The 27025-nt window shown below is 34.3% G+C and overlaps 1 protein-coding gene across 2 annotated transcripts in view; it reads right to left on the bottom strand.

Annotated features, from left to right (window-relative positions):
- LOC149805164 (putative E3 ubiquitin-protein ligase UBR7) overlaps nt 1–27025 on the bottom strand; it is a 52095-nt gene that overhangs the window by 7382 nt on the left and 17688 nt on the right. Inside the window, exons 2-9 of one of the 2 annotated variants that reach the window (XM_089947939.1) lie at nt 23198–23331; nt 20818–20878; nt 18963–19058; nt 15278–15331; nt 12015–12114; nt 8712–8908; nt 6599–6739; nt 1762–1930 (exon numbers count right to left, since the gene is read on the bottom strand). In XM_089947939.1, the coding sequence (XP_089804065.1) occupies nt 1762–1930; nt 6599–6739; nt 8712–8908; nt 12015–12114; nt 15278–15331; nt 18963–19058; nt 20818–20878; nt 23198–23331 (952 nt within the window). The remainder of the gene's footprint in view (nt 1–1761; nt 1931–6598; nt 6740–8711; nt 8909–12014; nt 12115–15277; nt 15332–18962; nt 19059–20817; nt 20879–23197; nt 23332–27025) is intronic. The other variant, XM_089947947.1, reaches the window with a different exon arrangement.

Below are 27025 nucleotides of genomic sequence, written 5' to 3'. Positions count from 1 at the left end.
TCAAAGAATCCAGTAGGGAAGATTGAACAACAGCACCATCCAGTCTCTAATGACTGCACAGATGAACACAAATGACACATGCATTAACTTTAGCTCCCACCCCCAGCTCTACTTAACTATTTACAACAGCACAGCCTGCATCTAACAGACATGATTTTGGTTATTTAAATTTAAAAAAAAATCACAACAAAAAACAAAAAAAAAAAAAAAAAAAATGGAAATGTGAATGGAGGGTTCTGGGTGTCTTTCTCAAGCAGGTTCTTAAGGTGCACAACCCCTCACCAGGGGTACAGGGGGCCACTGAGTCTCTGAGAGCATACAAAACTGCTCCTGGTTGCCCTTATTATCATATTATTTAGAAATGTTGCTACTTCATTCAAACAAAAACAAAAATTTGAAAAATACATTTACCAAACTGTAAATAATACCTGAAGAATTTTACAATGTTCTTTGTTGCATCAATCTGTTCTCCAATAATATTAGTGCTAAAGCTATTATATGTGCATGTCAGTGTTCAAACAATAACTCAGTCACAATAATTTGTAAATTTTTGAAGCACACATTACATGTATTTTGTAACCAATGATTCTGTGGGCTCTATATCAAATTTTCTTTTCATTTTATTCTACCTGATCTAAAATTAATAATATCTATCATTCATGACATTCATGGATGACTCTACTTGTTGGCCATGAAAAACAACTCAGGAAAAACAGGACTATCTTTGACCGACATAGGTATCTGGCAACAATATCATCGCTTCCCTACCATTATGTGTTGCCCCTCTTTAAATTCTTGAAGGTAATTACTTTGGAATCTTTTAAATTCCAAATCTTAGAGGTCCAACCACTTTTCATTTAACATGTTAGATGCAGAAGCTGGTGTTAGTAATTCAAATCATTCTGGCAAAGATCATAAAATGCTAGTCCTCTGGCATTCATTCTTTTTACAAACTGACCAACTACAGTCCCATCAACTTTAAATTCAAATCATTCCCATTGCCACATATTTTTCAAATGTTTTGTGTCCATGTTTCTATTAATAATTCCAGACACCATGTTTGGCAAACATGCGCTCTTCCATCAGTTTCCATTTTGCAAAGATTCATTGGCTGAGTAGAAACCTTGACCAATCAGAATAATCATTACAACGATCATCTCTTACATGACATATGGAACATGTACCATTATAAGGATCATATTTATACTGTTATACTATTGCAGAATGGGACTGGACAGACCCCTATTTAAAAACTAGATCAGAGATGACTGAAAAAATGGACCATATTGAGAAAAATTGGATTATGGTCACAGAGAAGCAAAATAAACATGAAAAAAAATCACTGAATTATGCCTGTATTTTGCCAACCAATGGATTTTAAAGGCAGAAAATTAGGTTGTTTTTTTTAATGACAGTGTAGATGTTCATATGTGTTTGCAAATATATATCTATGGTGATGATATTTAACAATGCCATGTCTACCCACTACATTTTTCTTTATAAATGTATTAAATGTTATAAAACAGACAAGTTATTTTCTTTTATTGGATTTTAAGTTCCAATAATTTTCAAGAGACTTATATGAATAGATAGTTTATTCCCAATTGGATGACATCACTTTTTTTTAAAGGTCATATGCACTTTCTTTCCTTGGGACCTCAGAATACACTTTTTGAATCTCAAAATCCTCAAAACACTGTCTGGGAATATGGCAGGTATGAGAGATAAAAAGGACAACAGAAAATGGAAGATCACTGTTACCTTGCACCATCTCAATCTGCTGAATTCTGTTCATCCCCAGCAGAGCACTGGCTTCTCTATCTTGATGACTTGTGTTGGGAGATTGAGTCAGTTTCCCTTTCTCTTCATAAGCTAAAACTGTGTCACTTTCATCTTTGAGATAGCTGATACCTCTCTCTTCATACATTTCCTGGAAGAAATAGTGAAAAATGTTCATGACAATCCTCTGGTTTCATTAAGAATCACTCTGAATCAAAGCTGTTCAGTACAAAAACAAATGATACCAAAGGAATTAATTTTCCAATTTTGGGCACATGTCCTTTCATACAATTTAGAATTTGTTGTTGCTGCTGTTGGATAATGCCATTTTTTCTGACCACGATAGGCCATATAAGGTAGCCAGGATATCTGGTGGGTGAAGAACGAGAGAAAACTCTGTTAAGAACTACCAACCTATGGGAAGCTACTGGCAAACTTTCTCACATACCCACATTCGTTGAGCCTGGGTACTCTGAGCTAATAGATATATTGTTTTGTATAAAAATGCCTCCTCTGGTTAACATCTATATGGGACAGTACCGTAATACAAACTTTTGACCTGATGTTACCTTATACCTGATATGTGCTTATTTTGTTAGCAGGACTAACTGCAAATGTATACTATAAAGGACTAAAATCTCATAATTTTTGTATTATGTAGTTCCCATAACTCCAATGTACAGCAGATCAAAATGCAGTTAAACCTGTCCTAAGGTCACCTTTACTCAGCGGTTACCCATTTACAACAGCCATACTAATCCTCCCCCTCCCACCCCACCTGCCAACTTCCTATATAAATGTTTTGTATGTAACAGTTACCTGTCTTCAGTACTCAGTGGCTACGTGTTCCCTGTCCAAACTGTTTTCTCCCTGCCTTAAGCAGTCACATAAGCATATCTACATTAATTGTTCTGTCTATGCAAAATTAATTTTTGCTTCATGAGGCAATGAATAGATCATGGAATATCATGTAAATCGATGTGCAAACATTTCTTATCTTACCTTTACTTTTAAGACCAGTCACACTGATAGTATAACTCAAAGGTGTCAGTATGTCAAATTAAAGAGCAGGATGGTTTTTATCATTAGCGTAGGGGCTCGAAGCAATCTGTTTGCTGGATGGGGATGGGGGGGAAGTAGTTATTGCAGCAGAAATGGAAGTCACCTCTTATGCCAGTGTGATAGATATATATATCTTAATCCATTTGCCTGTGAATTAAAGCTTTCTCTGAAGAAAAAGTTCGTCTTTGAGATTCAAGTTACATCTCTTTTCATTAGGGCCCGAGGTCATTCAATATTCTGTAAAGGCATATGAAGTTTTGGTACACTGGTCAGAATGAATTGCCATATAGGCTTCTTTTGCATTCATTGAGGTATCTCACATAAGTCGATTGTCTTTTCATCTAATCTAGATATTGTTTTCACTGTATGAACTAAAATCAGTATATATTTAAGTCGGTTATGATTTCATTTATAGCATGGATTAAAGTGAGCAAGATACAGTAGTCTTGTGGAAAATAAATTTGGGAGATAACAACATATACCCATAATTATGTTTTTGTTTTGCATTGCACATAAAAAATAATAACCATATTCTGTGTTTTTGGTGTTTGTTCCAGAACCAATTTTAATAACTGAATCTGTATGCAATGGCCAGTTTTGCCTTTTCCCCATCAGGCCACTAGAGACAGGTTTAACTGTACAGACTGACTGTTATACCCAGAACTCTTTATTATTAAATATTAAAATTTAATTTGGTAAGCTGTACAAACACGAGACTTTAAGAGCAATGTGCTCAAACTTGTTGATTTACACATGAGATCCTAGGTATTACCTACTGTAATGACCATACTATACACATGCTTGCCAAGCTCTTTTAAGGATAAATTTCCAGGTCATTTCAGTTTTTTGAGGATTATATTAATTTTTTCAAGGCTCACATAGGACCAAACAATTAATGGAATTAAAGACCATTTTAGATAATAAAACATGCATTTTTTTAAATCTAAAGATGTTTCTATTTCAAGACTCTCCCAAAACATCTGAGCTGGAAAAGACAATCATGCACTAAACTATAAATATATCACATGAAACAAGTCTGACTATTAATTTACAGAATAAAATTCTAACTTTACTTTGCTGACCTGCATTATGTTGGTATGAGGAAAAAACATAATGAACATAAATTAGTTTTGTTACCTTTAAAACATTTAATTCTAAAGAAATCAGAATAATTGGTTGTAAATCAAGACAGCAATCTATATGCATGTTACACAAAGTAAACATTTATTATCACAGTACGAAAAAAGTGCAGAGTATCAGAACTGTATATAGTAAGGTAAAAAGTTCAAATCCTGAATTAATCTTGTGCCAATAAAACCCAAAACAAGATTTTTAAATGGCCTAAACTCTTTAAAACAATATGGTTAAAAATCCATTATTATAAAAACTATTTACAAAAAGGTTATTTAAATTTTGATGAAAAAACCTTCAAATTTATATGCTGCTCTATAATCAAAGATTGACAAGGGCAACAATCTCCCATTTCTCCAGAGACCTATTAAGATCTGAAACCAATACTTCAAGTCCGATCTACATGTCACGGTATAAGTGTAGCACCAAAGCTCAGCTCTGTGAATCAACATTTTTACTACAAATTTGTTCATGTTGTAATCTTGGTTTCCTCTGAATATTCCTATCCAATTTTTTATATTTGGATATTTAGGTTGGAGTGTGGGGTCAGTGCAATTACCTACTGAAAAAATTGGAATTTGCAGCCAGCGTGTGGTAGCAGCATACGGTAATTGTTTATCAGCAGGCCTAGGAACCTTAAACAATGTTACATCATGTCACACTTGCATGAAAGCTATAGGAAAATCATTTATTTTCTCAGAAATGGCAAGTATTATAATCATTATGTCTTTAATCCACTGACAGACTAGATGAAACTATGGCACAGATGGAACCTAACTTGGTAGTCGCAATTTACATTACTAATCACATAACCACACAAAACTCTGTTAAGTCCAGTAGTCACATGACGTCAACAGCAAACTCCTTTCTAATGCTGTTGTACAAAACTTCAGATATATCAAATGAAAGATACCTTTTGTAAAAACCAAAAAGAACATAATTCTCAACATATTTATTTCAAGAACAATGAAACAGATTCATCAAGCTCAGTGCACGTGTCAATCTGGTAGTCAGATGATACAACAAAATCCAAGTAGCTGTTCTCAGTATAAATATATAGAAAATCATGTGTTCCTTCAATTTTATTTTTTTATTACAAACAGTGTACGACTTTCATTTAATATTTTTATTTTTTCTTCAACATTTGAAACAGATTATAATTTGTATCTGACTACTGGACCTGTGATGTCATGAGCATGTGCATTGCGAGATTTGTGTACTTGTGTGACAAGCAATGCAAATGGCAAATACCAGTAAAATATCATCAACGCAACAGTTTCAACTTGTCAGTCAGCATATTTAAGACATAAAGATTGTAATACTCAAATTTCTGAGAAAACAAATCATTCTGACATTGATTCCATGCAGTTATGACTCAATGTAACAGCATTTAAGTTCTGGTAAGCAGCTACGCTTTGCCACCACTATGTTGGCTTCTTGTGATGCTACACTGGTTTTCATACCTTCCAGGTAAGAAATGATACTGATATCAAGGTATCTGTGAAATAACCAGTCTACTAGATGAACCTAATCAACTGAGCATCTGGACTGACTAAACAATGACAAGCACCCAAATGATCCATACTGCAACCTCCAAATATTCCGGTCAGAACTCTATAAATTTAACTCACAACCAGTTCAGTTTTGACTCAATTATGTAATTGTTTCTTTCGTCAAGTGGTGGCAGAAAATTCCCAGGTTGGAACCCTGTATACAATGGTGATCTATTCTCAGTGGTATTCTTTGAATATGCACTCACAGTGGTTTCCTTCACTCATAAACACATTAAATCAACATCTAAATTAAACTGTGAGAAATTGTTATAATATAATCCAAGTGAAATAAATAACCTGCTTAATAACCTCAAAATCTGAATGTTGGAAACTACTTAAGTTGCCAAGATTCTAAAGATAGAATGAACTTTTACAAAATCTAATAATAATTAAAGAAACAAAAATCACTTCTTTAGTCATGTTAGCTTTAATGCTGACAATGTTAAAATGTAAAAGTAAAAGCTCTTTTATACTTTATCAATGGCAGTAAACAAGTGCAGGCAAGGGGTTGGCTGAGTGGTCTAATGGGCTCACCATTACGGATCACTGCCATCTCACCTGTCTGTGTGGGTTCAAGCCTTGGGCTCGGCCAATGTGGGTATGTGAGAAAGTTTGCCGGTAGCTTCTCATGGGTCGGTGGTTCTTTCAGGGGTTTTCCCAGGTTCTTCCTCCACCATTTATACTGGCTGCCATATAAAGCCTATCCTGTGCTGAAAAATGGTGTTAAACCCTATAACAAAAACAACACAGCTATTGGATATCTATAATTTTATGTTGTGGGAGAGAATGATGTTTACTGTAATTATAATACTGCTAGTTGCAGTACATGACTACAAAAATTCTGCTCCAGTGAATAGCTATTAGAATTACAATGTAAACTGAACTTGATGTATCAAAGATTTATAAGCAAATAAGAATAAAATGTACATATAATGAAGGAATCAAACTATGGGTAATTACAATACCCATTCTTTCACAATGTTGTTTTTCTTTAGTTTCTAACATAGTGGTGAAACTAGATTGGCTCTTGATATTTATAAACCACACCCCTTGTCAACATCCCAAAAACTTACAATACATGATGCACAAGTGCATAGTTTTTCACGCCAGCCTTCATTCCAAAATGCAGCACACTTCTTCAGAATTACCTCCCTTGCTTGTAACTGCTTCAATAAACAGTCGGGGCTTTGGAATGAACAGGCCTCTGATTTAGTCTGTTGAATAGGAAAGCAATGACAATACTGATTAACATTTAAGAAGGATAAAATAGTATTCTGTATTTTCTTATAGGTGAATCAGTCAAAACAGTCTAATAGATGAATCAATCAAAACAGTCAATTAAGTGAATTAATCAAAACAGTCTAATAGGTGAAACAATCAAAACAGTCTAAAAAGTAAATATACCAAAAGTCTAATAGACGAATCAATCAAAACAGAATCTAATAGATGAATCAATCAAAACTGAGTCAAACAGGTGAATCAATCAAAACAGTCTAATAGATGAATCAATCAAAACAGTCTAATAGGTAAATCAATTAGTCTAAAAAGTAAATATACCAAAAGTCTCATAGACGAATCAATCAAAACAGAATCTAATAGATGAATTAATCAAAACTGAGTCAAATAGGTGAATCAATCAAAACAGTCTAATAGGTGAATAAATCACAACAGTCTAATAGATGAATCAATCAAAACAGTCAGAAAGTGAATCAATCAAAACAGTCTACTAGGTGAATCAATCAAAACAGTCTACTAGGTGAATCAATCAAAACAGTCTAACAGGTGAATCAATCAAACAGTCTAAAAAGTGAATCAATCAAAAGTCTAATAGATGAATCACTCAAAACAGTCTAATAGGTGAACCAATCAAAACAGTCTAATAGATGAATCAATCAAAACAGTCAGAAAGTGAATCAATCAAAACAGTCTACTAGGTGAATCAATCAAAACAGTCTAACAGGTGAACCAATCAAAGCAGTTAAATAAGTGAATCAATCAAAACAGTCTAATAGGTGAATCAGTCTAAAACATGAATCAGTCAAAAGGCTAATAGATGAATTAATCAAAACCAAGTCTAATAGATGAATCAATGAAAAAAGTCAAATAGGTGAATCAATCAAAACAGTTTAATAGGTGAATCAATGTAAACAGTCTAATAGATGAATCAATCAAAACAGTCAAATAGGTGATTCAATCAAAACTGAGTCAAATAGGTGAATCAATCAAAACAGTCTATAGATGAATCAATCAAAACAGTCTAATAGGTGAACCACTCAAAACAGTCAAATAGGTGATTCAATCAAAACTGAATCAAATAGGCGAATATATCAAAAGTCTAATAGGTGAATCAATCAAAACAGTCTAACAGACGAATCAATCAAAGCAGTCAGAGAAGTGAATCAATCAAAACAGAGTCTAATAGGTGAACCAATCAAACAATAAAGTAAGTGAATCAATCAAAACAGTCTAATAGGTGAATCAATCAAACGGTCTAAAAAGTGAATCAATTAAAAGTCTGACAGATGAATCAATCAAAACAGTCTAATAGGTGAACCAATCAAAACAGTCAAATAGGTGATTCAATAAAAACTGAGTCAAATGGGTGAATCAATCAAAACAGTTTAATAGGTGAATCAATCAACCAGTCAAATAGGTGAATCAATCAGTCTAATAGGTGAATCAATCGAAACAGTTAATAGGGGAATCAATCAAAACTGAGTCTAATTAGAGAATCAATCAAAATAGTCAAACAGGTGAATCAACCAAAACAGTCTAACAGGTGAATTAATCAAAACAAAGTTGAAGTCTAATAGGTGAATCAATCTAAACAAAGTCTAATAGAGATCTGCATGATATACTTGACACTTTTTAGTATAGCTTTTCATTAAAAATCACCCACAATTTCCCTGACATCAATTAATAATAATGAAAGATTTGCAATGAGGACAATACAAAAATATTTAATTCTTGATTATAATCTATACATCAGAGCTAAAATTCTTAAAATGGACAGTTAATATGAATTCAAATTATAGATAACCTACTTGCGTACTGGTTGGAAAAGATTGAAAAAAGTTATAAATTTAAAAATTCAACAGAATGGGAAAAGAGATTCTTATTTACTCATGGAGTAAATAAGAATTTCATTATAATTCATATATACAGTTCTTCAGATTTGACAAATACTTTTACCATCCCATTAGGCCTCTTTTCTTTCTGTTTCTGGTGTTGCTTTTTGGTAACATTCTTAGTGTCTTGTGATGTGGCTTTCAAAATCACTGACTTTTTGTCTTCACTTGATTTGCCATCACAGCATCCACTTTTCTCTGTAATACCCACATCTACATCATCCTTTTCTTGCCCAAGCACAATTTGTTTTGTATCTAAAAGAGACAGATGAATATCTTGTACCTTCCTAGGTCAGCAAGTTGCCATTAACTTTGAATGGTCAATTTATCTCAAATACATTAACATAACACCCTTTTAGCATACTATTTGGTTTTATTAAATGGAGATATTGTTCTGATAATACAGAATATTTATAACCCCAAATTTATTTCAGTCATAACAATTTATGAAACACTGATCAGTTTGACCACCTGTCACTGTGTATAGAAAGGTGATTACCTCATGAGAAGCTGATTCCCACCAATAAACATTCTAATACATGTAGATTTACCAGGTCATAAATCTACTTTTTTTGTGCAAAAAAAGATGCCGACATCATTGATATTAGAGTATTAGAGCATAAGAAAAATACAAAAATATTAGCTTAGAAATTACTATTAACATGACAAGTTTACATCTGTTAACAATGCATATACAGTAGTCCCCCTCTTATAAGGCCACCCCTAGTGCAGCAAGGAAGTGGCCTTATAATGAGGGTGGCCTTTTTAGAGGGGGATGACGAATCCGAATAGTAAATACACATGAAGAAAGCCACAACTAATTTAATTCTAAAACATTTAATATTTTCATTTAAAAATCACATGCATGTTGTGAAATCAATGTGAAACAAACTGTTTTATCATTTTCAAAAGAATGTTATGAATAATCATTGATATAGATTTAAAATTGCCTTTATAATAATGTTACAGATCACATCATCTGTCTCCGGTAGACATTTCAATACAATACATATGTTCCTATGAATTCTTAGGCTTGAAAAAATTTATCCAGTGTCATTTGTTCCATGCTTTCTACAGCTTTTCTTTTATCTTTTTTAAGAATGTCTTGTGTTTTCATAATTGTGTCCACAAGTTCAACATTGTTTGTTGCGAGGCCATAATCCATCAATTCTGTGGAATGCAACCATGCAGTATGCAGTGTAATGCACTGTTTGTCTGGGTTTGGATTGTCACACGTTGTGTCACTGTCACAGTCATTTTCCTCATTCTGGCATGTTTCACTAGAATTTCTGGCGCTTTCTGTAATTAATGACTCCCAGTCATCACTAATTGTGTTCTCTGTAGCTAATGCATCATCACACTGAACATAATCCTTAAGGGTTGTTCCAGGTGGTATAAGGGGAAGAGAGTCCTCTTCATCCCAGTGTTCCTCCTCTGCCTCTGCTACACCCAATACCTCTTGGAAAAAACCCACATTTCCGAGAGCACTTTTGAATGGTCTCAGCTGTTAGGACATTCCATGCTGATGTCAGCCACTGGATTGCATCCAGCATATTCACCTTTTGTAATATCTTTGATGCAGCTGTTATATTATCCATCAGGAACAAAACATGTCTCAGCAGCTTTTTCCTGCAGTTCAATTTGACCGTCTGGATTATCCCTGCATCCAGGGGCTGAAGTTTTGAAGTTGAATTTGGAGGAAAGTATGAAACCTTGACATTTGACAAATCCAGTTTTGGGTGTGCAGCACAGTTGTTGAGGAAAAGCAGCATCTTCCTGTTCTGCACTTTCATCTGCTGATTAAGTTTTTTGATCCAGGACTCAAATATCTGTCCTGTCATCCATGCTTTTCTGTTTGCCTCATATGTAATTCTCAAATGTGTCCGGCTATATCCCTTAAAGCACCTTGGATTTTGTGATTTTCCAATAAACCAGCGGCTTCAGTTTCTCACCAGAACAACTGGCACTGAGCAAAACTGTAAATCTCTCCTTTGCTTTTTTCCCACCTTTACATGAATCCCCTTTTTGTACAAGTGACTTTGTTGGTAACAGTCTAAAAAACAAACCAGTCTCGTCACAATTAAAAATATCTTTGTTGTCATATTCCCTGCATATATCGTTCAGTCTTTTGTTCCAATCTTCGACAACTTTAATATTAACCTCAGCTGATTCTCCTCTAAGGTCAGAACACTTAATATTGTGTCGGACTTGAAATCTGTGCAACCATCCATTATTTGCGGTATAGTCGTCATATCCCATTTCAACTGATAAAATTGTTGCCTTTTCTTGGATCATTCGACCAGTGAGCGGAATTTTCTTAGCACGTGCAGTGCAAAACCATTCAAAAACTTTGTCATTCAAATCAGGATACAAACATCTCCTGGCTCTAACAAATCTTCTTTTCTCCGTGCATTCCACATTCCCATTTCCGCAGAATATTTTCCCTGTCTTTCATGATATTGTTTATCTGAGTCTTTCTGACATCAAATTTTTCTGCCAGGATCCTCTAACTCTCCCCCTTTTTGGTCAGTTGAAATACTTTTACTTTCTCTTCTAAACTGAGAATTTTTCTTTTCCTCGATGACATGTTGAACTTCTTTTTCAGCAGTAATTGTCTGCATTTAAACAATTTGCCATGTGTTTTTAAAGGAAATAATCATGTGACGTGATTTGTTAGTCACAGTCTGGTACCGTATTGTTTTTATACATTTCTTTACACGAAGCAAGAGAAGCCAAAATGGCTTCGATATGTACCATTAATTAACATCACACAGATTTGACCTTGTAGCCGTTAGGAGTTGTGATCTTGTTATCAAAAGTGAACAAGCTCAACATCTTACTAAGGGAAGCCATAAAGGCTATCAAACCATTTTCCTGCTTACTTGTGTATGTACATCGATACTGCCACTTCTTAGCTGTTACTATTGTTCAATAATTGTAATCTTAACAATTATCAGAGTGATTAAACTGGACATCTCATAATAACACAGCAGTATGGCTAATCGGATTACATGTACTTACCCATTTGTATGGATTAAAATCTGAGTCTTTCTTGGCTTTATGGAATAAATGTGGCTTCTGGTGAGGCGTAAATGGGATGTGCCTAGACTATTTTGTCTAGCCCATTACATTCCCTTAAGGGACTTGCTGTAGATGGTAATTTACCAGGTCATAGATAAAAGTCTAAAATGCCCTCAAATAATGCAGCCTGAGCCTGACTCCACCTGTAACCCCTGAAAATTTTGCAATGTAGTGGTGCAAGACTGTGGCAGTTATACATATGAGTCAATACACTCTGTGCATACTATACTACTGCACCTAGAATGCTATTCAATTACAGAACTGTATTTAATTAGATTACCTTCACAATGCACACTGTATGCCCACAGGAATTCATGTTTCTGCATACAACCCTTGCAGATCATTTCAAAGAAGTCATCAGGGACTGAAGTTTCAAGATGCTAGAAAATAATGTAGAACAAATCTTATATATAAAGGTACAATATTTCGCTGTCATAATTCCATCATTTCACTGTTTAATAAGAATCTCTTACATTAGCAGGGATTGCACTGGGCTTCGGCAATGTTGCAAATTGTGAACTTTTTTCCCTTATTTTCGACAAAATATACCATCTGGTGATCATTTTGGCGACAACATTTTTAGCTGTTAAAAACTGTATATATAGTCTTGGGTTTGGAGTTGACTAATTCAAAGGCACCATGACAGGAAGCTGCAAACTTGGATAGAAAATTGCACTGGAATCTACTGTCACCTAAACAAATCATTTTTCATACTGACAAACCATCATAACCCAGCATTGTTATATCATAATCTGCTTATGCTGATGTCTGGCCTTAGTACTCTGTGCTGTAATATAACCCAAATAGTCATGCTACTTGACTAGCTACAATGGACCACCTCTGATGGCAGGAACAGGAATTACTACAACCTACATCCGATGGCAATTTTTTTTCCTTTCTGAAAAATATCCCAGAAAAAAAATAGTTTTGCTGAAACTTCAAAGAAAACTGATTACCTAAGAAGCATTGATCGTTTGGCATATATACAAAGCAAATGAGAAAAAAAATTCAGTCTCCATCAATGCTTTACAATTATCTGATGTTGCCACAGCAATAACAAATGGGCATCAGTTTGGTAATTCAAAGAACGTCTTTGGTGGCAACATCAATAATGCATGAACCTTCATCAAAGCAAGCCAAAGTTCTTTGATCAAAGAAAGTCAGCAACAAGCTTAAATAAAAGCATTGTTTCATTTTTCATAGTGATAGGAACATATTTATTTTGTCATGACAGTTTCCTGTTTGCAACAAAAAAGTTCATGCTTATGATAATTACCAATGGCAGATTCAAACCCAAATTAAAGTTCCCATATTTTTAAACAATAGATATCTGGCCATTGAGTTAAACAAAGGTGGGACATCTCACAAGAATGTGAAACTTTTTAATTTGTTTTCATTTCCCTATGAATAGCCTCATCTCTTTGATTGCCTTGGCATCATGGTAGTTGTCTCTGGCTGACCAAAATCTAGGCTAATTTAAGTACATGTACATATACCATATAAACAACTATACAGTCACGTGCTATTAGGATAATAAATACCAGATTTAATTGTTTTGGGAAACATGGTTTTTGACAATGGGATATAGCTCAAACAAGGACTACCAGTTTTAAATATACGTTTTAGTTGTTTTCTAACAGGATTTGACTGATTCATGAATTTTCTAACATATGATCGAATACTTAAATTCATGGATTTTTTATATGCATGTATATTTAACACATTGTGGAGTGTACTATACAAATGAAAGTTGTCAATATACAAGCGTATTTTAGACTAGGTGTCTTTATTTAACCAAAATTTAAAAATTTTCTCTCTGCATAAATCCATGTCACTGACAACAGGTCATCTCTTACAAATATATTGGCGAAAAAATATTAAGGTTGGTGATTTTCTTGGTGACAACTTTTTTAAAGCCAGCGACATCCCTGCATTATTAGTGTGGGAAAAAATTGAAAAATGGCTGAAAGTAATTTTTAAAACAGTAAATGTAAAACTTAATTTACCTTTTTACTTAAGGTAACTCCAAATGTAATGGAAGGAAATTGACAACTCCACTAAAATACATCTATAAAGAAGTTGACATACCAAACAGTACTGCAATATACTGAATGGTCACCGAGCTAAAACTGGTTACAAACTACCAACCATATAACCTAAGTTAATCAAGAAAGGACCATAAAGCCTGCATCATCTAAAATCTGAATAACAATAAAATAAGCATATTATTAAATTAATGAATGCTGTATGAGACTATTTTTTGATGCACTTATCCAGTGCAATGTATCACATGTTTCTATGTAAAGTTTTGACAGGTGTGGTCATCAGATTTAACAGCATGTTATTAAAAGATGGCAAATCACAAAAGTAAATACAGAATCTCATCAAAGTAAAGTCTTGGTGAGCACTTAACAACAAATGGAACAATCATCAGAAGAGACAATTTTAGGTCTTATTTTGTCTTCATTTACACATGTTCTTAGGGCCTGTATGCATATATTTTCTATAAACGTATGTAATTATGATCCCAAGTCTTAAAATCTACATCTACCTCTAACTATAAATCAGTGACAACAAAATGTTTCCTTATTGCAGAGCCAACATGAAGATCCCAACCTGATGTGAAAAGGCCCCAACCCTGCCAAAAAGGGATGGAAACAAACAAAACCCTAAATGGCAAATCATAATGCAATAGGCAATTTCTATACCATAAAAAATAGAAACATGACAAATGTTAACATAGCAATTCAAGGTATGGTGACACAGACAGGTGAACAGACAAACTAATAAACATACTGACAAGATCATAACAATGTGGCTTCAATATTGAAAAAGGGAGGGTCCTAATTGAAAAGCTCTTTGGGTCGTATCAGGACTGAAAAATGGAGGTGAGCTGAGAGTGTAAAGATCTTGTAATGAAAGTTTTAAGTAAAAATCACATCAAAATATTAATCAGAATGCACCTATTTATAGACACATGTACTTCAAAATAAATTAAATCAAGCAATTATTCAGATACATGTATGTTTTCCCTTTTAAATGACCATGACCTTATCTTTGGATCACTTCGGAGTGAATGCATACAAAGGGCAGTGCTTACTAATAAATATGACAGCTATCCTTTCTGGGTTCAGGAATTATGACAAAGAACTTCTAAAAACTGAAACCAAGAATTTCAAATGACCTTGACCTTACCTGGGTATAAAAGCAAGGATTTGAGGTGCATGATATGCAAGGACAAAGTACAATATCTAACTCTCCTTAGTTTTCTAATTCTGACCATATAAAAAAGCTTCAACCAAAAAAGGTTTTCAAATGACCAGAACCATGCCCGTGGGTCACAGGGATGGTGTAGGTACATGGTTATGAAAGGGCAGAGCTTCCTGGTTTTACAGTCCAAGTATGATAGTCACTTCTCCCAGGGTTTGTGACTTATGACCGTAAACTTAGACCATGATGCAGCCAGAACAAGTGATACCTACGCTGCACATATGCTAAAGCAGGCAAGACAAAAATGTAAATAATGCACATGAAGGATCTTACCCGACCATGATACCAGTCCTCACATATCACACACTGTATCATCTCATCTTCTACCTAAAACATTAACATTAAGGATGTGTTAATAGACATCTCACCCATGCAACTATATAGTAAACTGCATACACAGTGAGTCCATTGGACGTACTGACAAAAGTAACATGATACATGTATTGTTAATTGATATTTACTCATGAAGCAAACATTTTCACAAATCTTGTGGTTTCAATAGACAAATTTAAAAGCCAAATGAACTATGAATACAACATAACATTCCCAATCAAAGGCATATAAAAAAAATTGAATTCCCAATGAAAATTAACAAACCGGTGGCATATATCATGGGGAAAAAAAAGAAGCTTTAAACAAGTCACTAGAAAGGACTGAAATTCAGCTGTGTGAAATAATGTCCAGTTAAGCAAAATAAGAGCATTTTTCCTCCTTTCAACTGTTTGCTGAGTGTAGCAGCAAAAGTAATATTTTCAAGACAGTGAACCAGTAGTAACAATATCTATTTGAAAAGTACATGTCACTATTACATTTGGTCCAGTGTAGTGATATAAACAGTAACCGGTATATATATCAAAGTAATCATGAGGATATCAATGAAATGACAATGTTAGCTAAGACAAACATAATAACCCATCAGGAACTTATAGAAAGCAGCACAATGGAAAACCTACCACAAACTGTCCAGAGTGGATGCCAAAGACAACACCCAAGCTGATAGAAAAACTTGAAGTTTTAATGAGAATTTTTCATTGCAATGTTTGTTTACTGAGTTGACATCAGACATGGCATAATTAAATTAAAATAGGTCCTGTATGAAATATTATTTACGTAGGTACATAGAAAATGTGTGCCTAGGAAATTTTTGGGAAGTATTATGGTATGCTAAAAGGATTAATTATGCCTCCCCCCACAAAAAAATTTCGTTGCAACAATGAACCTTTTTATAATATCAATGCTGTTAGTTACACCTCATAAAGCTGAATACATTCAAATATCTAGTCACAACACAAGGTTCTGAGAAAACTAAATCTAAACAAACTGCTGTGTGAGGACACATTTCTTGGAGGTATGGTTGTTTTAAAAAAGGTACTTTGTACATATTGTAAATAGTTCCTAAAGTAGTGAATATCATATGACTGTTCATTCATCTAGGATTTGTTCATTATAGATATTGTACAACAAAGTGTCTGAATCCTTTTGGTGGCCTCATTCTGACTGATGTCATTTAAAAATGGCATTAATTTTGAAAATACTTACTGATTCTGCAAACACCGAAAATGGCAGTAGATCTAACAATATCAATACTCCAGACAATTTTCAATGGATCCAGTCTATTTTAGTTCTTTGGATTCATCCAAGAGGATATTCAGGATATTCAGGATGAGGAAGTAAATTCATACAGAAAGCAGACAACAAATCCAGACAGTATCACTGTCCATGTCAGCAACGTAATAGTGCTCTAATGCATACATGCCAACCCCTAGTGAGGAAAAAGTTTAATCCAAGTGGACAAAAAGAGTAATCTGAGCAGAAAAAGAGTAATATATACAATATATAACATAATAAAATTCAATGAGCATCTGTACAAAATAATTTATTTACCCCTTCTGGTCTTTTAAGATCAATTACTGCTTCAAATTTTCATATATAGCACTTTGAGCTTAAAAAGCAAGTCTTTCATACTGCATTTCAAAACATTTTGTACCAGCTGAAATTATGAATGTTTTGCACACGAGGAGAGAACCAAGTGCTGGGTTACAGAGCTTGGATCTGAATTCAGTTTTATTTTTGTTAACAATACTGAACAATCAGCATTAGAATGGTAAAGAACCATTATTCCTTTCATAACCTGACAAAGAAGAGGAAATATATATCTTCCAGTTATTAGATCTTTTAGCTTGGAAATAAGGTACCATTGCTCATCAACTCTGTCCACATGAAGTACATTGTCAGATAGAATGCCAGCTTGGTACTTCATGGGTTGTCCTTCTAATTTACCAGCAGCCTTTCCTGCAGCGAGGTGCATCATATGACAGGGACAACCTGATATGTTCACCGATGGACACATTTTCCAGAATATAGAATGCAACTCCTTCATGAATTCCAGTCATCACTGATGCATTATCAGCTAAAAAACCCATAGAGTTCTGCCAACTTATGTTTATTCAAAGTATTATCAAGCAAATAAAAAAATGTTTTCTCCAGTGGAATCTACTGTTAATTCTGATAATCAAAGAACAGCACTCTGACTTTGCCCTTTTTCATTGTTAAAGTCTCTTGCACAGACTGGGTACAACATTGTGTCATTATAATTACTGCTCCTGTCAGTTGCAATACTAAATGGACCAATTTTCATGGCTTCTGCAATTTTAAACGAATTATCTTCTGTAAAACACATAACAATATTAGAGGATTTTGTTCTTGCAGAAGCATATTTTCTGCAATTTTGGAATCTGGAAACATCCATTTAAACAAAGGACCAACATAGCCTTCTGCTCTAGTCCATATTCTATTAAGAACTCTTTAAGTAACACCTCTGCATTTATTAGTTCTGCTTTTTTTAAAAATTACAAGTTACCTTAGTATTGGAGTTTGTAAAACAAGCTAATTCAAGGTTTCTTTGTTTTACCATCATGACCAATATTAAAATCCTTTCCACACAGCCTTCAGTGGGTATGAAACTGCCCTAGAATGGAATGCTGTATTGTATAATTCATGTATTCATCTTTGAATCAGTTTTTCGTCCTTTTCTAATCCATCTTTGAAATCATTTGAAAAACATTTTTGCCCTAACACACGCATCTACCAGAATAAATCTGATGACTTTTAGCGCCAAATACCTACAGACTGGTTCTGTATTAAATATGAATAAGAACAAAGAATCTGCAGAGATTATAAATCAGAAAAACCCGTCTGTTCTCTCCTAACTAATCCATACAGCTGTTATAAATAGAAACCAAAGTCAAAAGTTTGAAGTTAAACCAGAATGTTTCTTGCAAATAGGGCAGCTGCTTTAAATAGAACATAATACTGTTAGGAAAGTGCATGCAAGATTACGGACAAGCGTACTCTTATGTCGTAGTTACAGAGCAGCCGTCTTTCAAAAATATGGTCTGAAAGATTAATGGGATGTTAATAAAAATAAGAAAACAAATTATTAATTTTTTGGGGAGGGGGATATACTGAAAACCCGTAATCCGAATACATTTAGGCGTAAGGCGTAATTTAGTGAAAAAAAGCATAATGATGACACCAAGAGCATAATGGTTGGCATGTATGCTAATGGCCCATAAATCTATACAGATAAGCATATCTAAACAAATATGCTCATTAAACTTCCAAAGTCTAATTTTTGTGGTTTTTGCTTCATTAAATTAACCATATTTTCATCCCAAAAATTCACAAATGTGAACAAAATTGAAATTTTTTTAAAATCACACGAAAGTCTAAAAAGTCATCAACTTATGACCATGATAAAGTATAAAATTACATGCCTCTCAGTTTAACAGTTTTTGTGCTATTGCAATAAAACAGATCTGCAACAGACATGAACTTAAAAAGAAACCACAGTAAAGCAATATGTTCCCTTCAATAAAAACATCTGGTTTATCACTGGTATTCCAGTTAAACAGGTGAAACTGTTTAAAAAAATAAAAGAATGTAAAATTTGATTTACCTCATCTTCTGGATCTGGGTATGGTCGAATACAAGTGCAATATAATCCCAGAAAGTTTTGATTATAGTGGTTTTCTGAATTCAAGTCATCTTTAACCTGGAAAGTTACATAAAGATAATGATAATCTGTAGAATTTATATTGGCTATTTATACCTACAGAACAGCCAACTATAGCATTTTTATCAAAGTCTATTATTCTGCAAATGTCAGTAACTTAACCCAAATCTTAATCACCAAAATTGCAATGACTGACTTTTTTCTGTAACAAAGTTTTTGGAAACTGTTCTTTTTTATTTTTAATTGCCCGGTTGAATGTTTATAGCTGTTTAACACCACAGAAAATGGGGAAAATACCAATAAAACACTTGCATTACTTCCCACCTTTTAGAAGGTCTGACAAATTTCAGAATCAGACGGTAGACCAGAAAGAAAATGTGCTAGCCCTTCTTAATTCTGTAGCCTAGTGAAAGTACTTTCATTATTGTCAGTGTTAAGATTTCCATTTTTCGTTGCCATGAGTTGTTTAATATATTTTTATAGCATTGCCAGGAAAACAATGTATACAAAGTAATATCATGTACTAGCCCAGTGGGCTACCTACATTCAACATGTGGTATCCCTGATTCAACATTTTGGTAGCCCCAAGGTAGAATGCACAATATATGTTGGATCCTATAATAGTAAGTCAAAGAGGAAAGTCTGATAAAGGCCATAGGCAATTATGACTTGCAAATTCCAAAGATGACACTATTGCTCTGAGACATGTCACTGTACTTAAATTCCCATTACTACTCAAGGTTTATGTTGGCATACCCTGTCAATCAACCTTGCCAAGTGGTTGATGCAACATTCTTCCACCCACCAATTTCAAAGGTAGTTAAAGAAAAAACAGTATCAGTGATCCTGAAATTTTAATATCTTCTGCCAGCCACTTTTAACCAAAACCTATCTCTCAAGCATATAATGCTGAAAATAAATATGAAAATCTGAAAAATTGGAAAACATTAATTAACTATTAAATGGACAAGAAAATTATCTGTTATGTATATCGATAATTTTTTTAATTTTTATTAATGATAGTAAATTGTAGTGATAATCTACAGGATCAAAAGGATACTTTGTAAGTTTGAAATTCAAAATATGACTATGTACCAGAGAGAAGCCATTACAGGTGCATTAGAAGGAAAGAATGTATTTGTGCAAACACAGACCAGCAGTGGAAAATTGCTTATTTATGATTCCATTCCAGTTGTGTGCTCCCCTTGTCCTGGTCATGTAAGAACAGTGTTTGAATTTAACAACTTGATTCTGATTGAATGCGGTGGCTTGAAATTTACAGAAATGAAGCAATAAAATATCTGATTGATCTGCCAAGGTGTACCTAGGTTAAAATATCGGAACCTTGGATAGAGAAGATGCACCAAGCAGAACTGTCACTATTTTCAACATTTCCAGCAGTGAGACTCCCTGCATCCAAGCTATTTAGTTTCTTGTAATGGAATTAGTTTTGAATCTGGGTCTACACTTTCCTCTCTACTGGACGACTATTATTTTTAATAAATGTAACCTCTGACTTTCATTCTGAAATCCTACATGAAGGTCTACATTTTAACACAAGATCAGTTTGAATTTTCTTCAAGGCAGGAAATGCATCTCTTCTCTGGAAGCCTGAAGAAAGTTAAAACTTTTCCAAGTATTTTACATCAAATTATACACAGTGTATAAAGAAAGATATCAGATTTATGTGCAAATTAATGAACATTTATTTTCTGGGACAAAGTAAAAATCTAGGATTTTTCCAGCACTGTTCTTGTAACAGGTATGCAATGGAAGCATCCTGGAATCTCATACGTACTGGTTCCAATTTACACGTAACACTAGGAAACTTGGAATTGCCACAGTCACATCTAAAGTTTCTGTAAGGAGAAAACAGGACAAATTTTTAGAAAAGATGTTCACCTGGTACATGAAGTAGACATAAGTTGGAATCTGAATATAAATTCACACAAGTATTAAAAGTGTAGATGAGAAAACAAACTTTGGAAAACATAACTGTTACAATATCTATAATGTTGGCATGATTAATCTTCTTTCTGAGACCATAAATTTATTTAGGATCATTTCTCTGCATAAAATTAAAAGTATTTACACACCTGCATTCTCTCTTTGATCTCTCCCAGTCCATGAGAACTTACTCTATAATCTTAACTAGGGGTCTCAAACACGCAGCCCATGCGCCGCGTGCGGCCTGCCAAGCTGTATCCTGTGGCCCACAAAATAATTGGCATCATAAGGTGTCATGAGAGATAACAAAGGTGGTACAGCCCTTGGGCCACTGAAAATGTCCTCATGGGGCCCTCAGGGTGGTTTGAGTTTCAGACCCCTGTTCTTATCCAACAAGATTTTCAGATTAGGCACTGCGGTAGCCATTCTAAATGAAAGATAGGCAACATTTACATTCAGGGCAAACAAGATTCCATTAGAAGACTGTGTATAAAATTCCAATGTTGATATAAACATCCAGTTAGCAGAATTATTGACAAGATTTTAAATATGTTTATTGTGGAAGCCTTATTTGAGTTCAGATTGGAACCATTTCATTCAGGATCAACTTGAGATCATGATTAGACTTCTAGTGAAACCCCATGTCTACATGATTTTCCATCTTGGAGGAGAATCAATAACAAGATTTGCAAAATGGCTGTCATGTTGGTCATGCAAGATGTCAGATTAGCACCATTTTCACTGGTACCAAGTAGCCATCATAAAAGTAGTGGTGATAATATTTTAAAATTGGTTGCTGTGGTGGCCATATTTGACATCAGAATGACACAATTTATGTTATGAGATGGTCTGTTGTTCATTCAGACGCCATCTGTCCATGAGGATAAGTTTGTTATCGTTACTACTTGGAGGATTTGCTATGAAACTTCACATACATGGTCATAAATGAAATGCTGCCATTAAGTAAGGGTGAAAGGATTAATTTATTTTGTCTTTTTCCATATTGATACCCCTATCAGTACAAGAGGTGAAGAACTGATACAAACTCACTCTATACAAGTTACATTAATGAAACACAGATGTAAATAATTATTAGTCATTTGCTTTCTTATTCTTTAAATTGAGGATTCATCTGAAATAGCCATAGCAGACACATGTGCTTGTTTCCTGACAGTAAAAACGATCAACTAATGACAACCCCCCACTCACTTTCTACAAATAAAAACAAGGTGACTAACTCGTGCTGTGAAATATATTACATTCAAGTCAGAATTGTACTTATCGGTTAGTGTTTGTTCATGTCCAGTGTAAAACAATAACCACCTATCAGAGTTTAAGCTTATTCATTGCATACCACACCAGACGTATTAGCATGCAAACTCAATCCAAATAGTTACAAAGGAATAGAGAAATTCAGTGCAAAATTGGCTATAAAATGATCATCAGAAGACTTCTTATAATGTCTTGTTGGTTCTAATGAAAATCTGATATCTGTTATGTCCACCACAGCAGCTATCGGTAATTTGGTATGTTGTTATTGCTGAAGAACACTCAGCAGTTAAAAGGAAGAAGTGGTCTTCTCTTAAATTTCTGGAAATTCTCTTTGACAAGTTCCTTCAAGGGACTCCTTTTGTGTATACAATAAACCATGATGCTATTCAGCCTGCAGAATTATTTTTTTAACCAAAAAACTGGACCCACAGTTGTAATAAAACGCTTTAAAAGAATTATCTTAAATTAAACAAAGCAAAAGACGTTTAAGAGAAACAGCTGAACAAAAGGTATTCTGTGAATTTGTGTCAAAAATGGTCAAAAAGTTTAAAAAAAGTAATATAGAGGCAAAATTGCTCAGAACGTCAGGTCAACAACTTGTGCATAAAACATCTGCTGATGATACTGACAGTTAAATATCACTGTACTTGCAATGTTTTGGCAGCATGGACCTTGTGTTGTTGGCCTGGATTCACACAGCTTCTGTATCTGAGTGCACAATCAATATAAATCTCCCCTTCTTTTACATTATAAATTAGGCGTACCAGTATCCTGATGTGATAGGATCCTTCAGTTTTTCTTCACATTTCCATTTTGTCTATTCATATAACAGTATTAAAACAACTGAGAAAAAGGTGTTGAATGTAGATATCCCCCATACCATTTGTGGATATATTCCCCTGTGTAGTACTTCACTATTTTGATATTCTATTAATAAACTGAACTCACTCTTGACTCACCTCTTAGTAAACAACTCATACAATTCATGGCCTTCATGACACTCCAGGCTGCAAGCCAGACAAACCCCAGCTAGATCCTTCTCAGATGTGCAACAGGTTTTACATGCATACAAGGCCTGACGTCGAACATAGCCCTATAAAATAATGACCATAGATTAGAAAAAGTTCTGGGAAGACAACACCTTGCATCTTAAGTCTGCTTTTATTTGTTCATTTAGTAGTTCTGATACATACATTCCAACCTACCTCCCCTGACAGGTATAAACTTAATTATTGCTATCATGAGTGGCAAAAAGGCATAATTTGGCTGTAATAAGTGTAATCTGTATATTAGTGTTATTACCTACCAGAATTACAGCACATACAAGAAGATACATTTATTTTTGCTACTAACCTGGTTCTGTTCCTAGTCAAAATTCCTGTCACAAAAGGCAAAATCCATATGGATTAGAACCAGAATACAAACACAAAATATACTGAAAAATTATTTATATTCAGCGCTCGCTTCAACTAGTCTACAGGCTTAACTTTTGTTGAATGATCGTAACCTGGAATTCTGCAATGAGTGTGATCATGTATTCATATATTTCTTTTAAAGTTTGTAAAGCAGTTTTGATTTGTTCTTTTTTTTTCTTATCTGACATGTTTTGAAATTTGAAAAGATCCATCTCTTCTGACATTTTCCTTCATATAATATCCATAACTCACATCATAAAGCATTTTGATTAACATCTGGTGCCAATTTCTATAAAAGTATACACTAATGCAATCTAAAGAAACCCATCTGTTTTCTTGAAAATGGGTCATATACAGTGGCTATAAATAACAAATAAGGAAATTACTTTTATGCTATTCTTACCAAGAAGTCTCCTTTTTAATAATATTTTCAAATTTATGTGTGGAGTTAAAGAGACAATTAAAAAAATGGTAAAAACAACTTTGTATTGCTTTATCTGGTGAAAAAAACAATGATTATGCAAAAGTGTAATGGTTGTCATGTATGCTAATATGATCAACACAGGACAGCAGGCAAAGCCCATTACTATCCACCAACAAACCCATATGACTTTCAAAAAACTAACAGAAAATCTCGGAATTGTTGATGTCACTGCCAGCTAAAACCTTATGCAGGTTAAACAAAAGTCAAGAGTACCTTGAATAGCACATTCATGCCCATCCCATGCTTTACAGCCTTCAACTAGTATGGTATGGTGGACATGGGCGATTACTGTCAAAGGCATTTCCATGACCTCTAACTTTGGTCAAGGTATGCAATCTTAAATGTGCTGAAACCATTAATATCTCATTAAACCAAGACTGTTGTTGTTATTGTTTTTGTTGTGGGGTTAAACGCCATTTTTCAGCACACGACAGGCTATGCATGGCGGCCAGTATTAATGGTGGAGGAAGAACCCAAACTTTGAGAAGCTATTGGCAAGCTTTCTCACATACCCACATTAGGCGAATCCTAGACTCAATCCCACGCAGACAGAGGTGAGATGGCAGTGATCCGTAACGGAGAGAGCTTTAGACCACTCTGACACTCTGGGCCCCTAAACCAAGACTGTAACCTCTGACCTTTAAAACCCAGAACCCAAAGGTTTCTTTATTTCCTTAAGTGCAAGTCATACACAATATTTGACAGAGGAATTAACTCTAGAGTAAGCGTTATTCTGCACAGCCATTTTTTTAAAGCCACAATGACTTGGATCATAACCTCTTAAATTCTTACCATAAAATCAGAAGACCTCTTCTGTATCTTTTAAGTGCAAGTTCTAGACAAACGTTTGAGAAAGTTATTAAAACATTATTATGCAATCAATATTTTTCTTTCTTACCAAATGTGTATGTCATTCACAAACTTTAATAAAGGAACATGGCTGACAAGTGAAAGTTTTGTGCAGAAACCATCTTTATTTCTTTTAGCGATAATGGCCTTGACATCTGACCCTGAAACGCAATAGGCTTCTTCCTAACCCCAAATGCGAGCTACCCATGATCTTGAACTTAGCCCATTTCACCTTGAAATTGGTTAAATATTTTTCCTTATCCCAAGTGCAGGCCATCCACAAATACTTGTTTTAATGGCACTTTTAACGCATTATTAGATATTATCGTGCTACTGAAATGGGAGCTATTGCCTATCCCAAAGACACACAGAGGAAGCTGACATGGCTGGCCTGGTCATAAACTGAACCCCCATCTCCTGGATTGCAAGTCTGATCCTCTCTAAATAAGCCAACACAGCTACCTCTAGTGACCAATGACCTTTAAACTTTTGACCCTGAAAATGACAGGGCCCTTCTTTTATCCCAAGTGTATGCCAGCCACAAAAATTGGCAACTGTAGAATACAAAATGCTAAAAGACACTGGTTTTTATGAAGAAACCATTTTTCTTCTTTCAGTCAGTCACCTTGACCTTTAAATTTTTGATCATGTAATCAATAGGGTTTATCCTTACCCCAAGTGCAAGTCAGCAACATAGTTTAGTAACTGTTTATGATGGAGAATTCAAGTTATTGTGCAGAAGCACAACTGATAAGACAGACACACAGAGGGCGTATGAAAATCAATTAAACTTTGTATATATTGTAAATAATATGAAGTATCATTTAATAGCATTTCTATTCAATATGGTCTCAAGCAACTATAATCCCTGAAATTTCCAGCGATTAAGCACAAAGTAATTTTCTACAGTTGGAATGCAATTAAATTATCATTTCATTACATCTTGCAATAATTACAACTAGTGTGCTTGTAAAACATGTATTCCCATACTCACTTGTTTTGTCCCAAACACCACTCACAACCTGAAAATTGGTACCCATGGGGCTAAGACCTCAGAGGTAGGGAATTAGGATGGTCCCACCCACCAAAGAATAGTTATAGTCCAAAAGTCCTCCACATATTTTTATATGTCACATTTTTGGAGGACTTTTGGACTATATACATGCATAATATTAGAATGTTTACATATAGGAATTACCTAAAAGTGATACTTACCATAGAATTTTCATTGGACAAGTCCAGAGATTAACCCATTTACTGTGTTCTGACAGTAACGACAGATAGGCAAACGCAGAAATAACTAAAACATTAATTGTTTACTATATAATTTTAAAACAGATTACTTTATCTTTGTTTAGGAGCATTGATTACAAACTGAAAAGACAACTACGGATACTTCATTTTATTCATCCCTATATTATTCATATTTCTGTGACTTGTACTGAAGTCAGTTATAAGTAAATGTTGCCAATCTTGCCATTTGTATTGTAATAAGGAAAATATAACAGAAGAATAAAATAATAAAAATTGCCAAATATCTCTATCTAACATTGTATTACTAATACTGCACTCCAATATTATAGCATGCCAGTCGAGGTCCATAAATGCAACAACAGTATATGCACATGTATATACATATCAAACCACTGAAATCTGCAAAAGCTCATGAATGACTGTACATCCCAAGTATTTCAGGATGAACCTGAAAAAATCCAAAAGGTAAGCAGCCAAATTTGTTACATACAGTTATGACTATACACCAAGAAGTTGTTCTGGAATCCCTTAAACAAATGTATATTGGAAAACAGACGAATCACTTTTTACAACGGTTTAACAAACACTGCAAAAATTTAGTACAAGTCTACATGAATATACCTATTAGGCAGTCACACACAATGTTTGATTGGACAGTTATAAATTTTGATTTACAGGTATTATGTGTGATTTGGATTTTGTAATGTAGCTTTCAAATTTTTTTCAGTCATATCGCTATGTCTGCAGTGTGGCAATTTATAGTGATGTCTAGCACTAAGGCATCA

This window comes from Sinohyriopsis cumingii, chromosome 2 (genome assembly GCF_028554795.1).
Source record: "Sinohyriopsis cumingii isolate HCF-2022 chromosome 2, ASM2855479v2, whole genome shotgun sequence".
NCBI lineage: Eukaryota > Metazoa > Mollusca > Bivalvia > Unionida > Unionidae > Sinohyriopsis > Sinohyriopsis cumingii.
The sequence above is the reverse complement of the archived record's forward strand: the minus strand, read 5'-3'. Positions and strand labels throughout refer to the sequence as shown.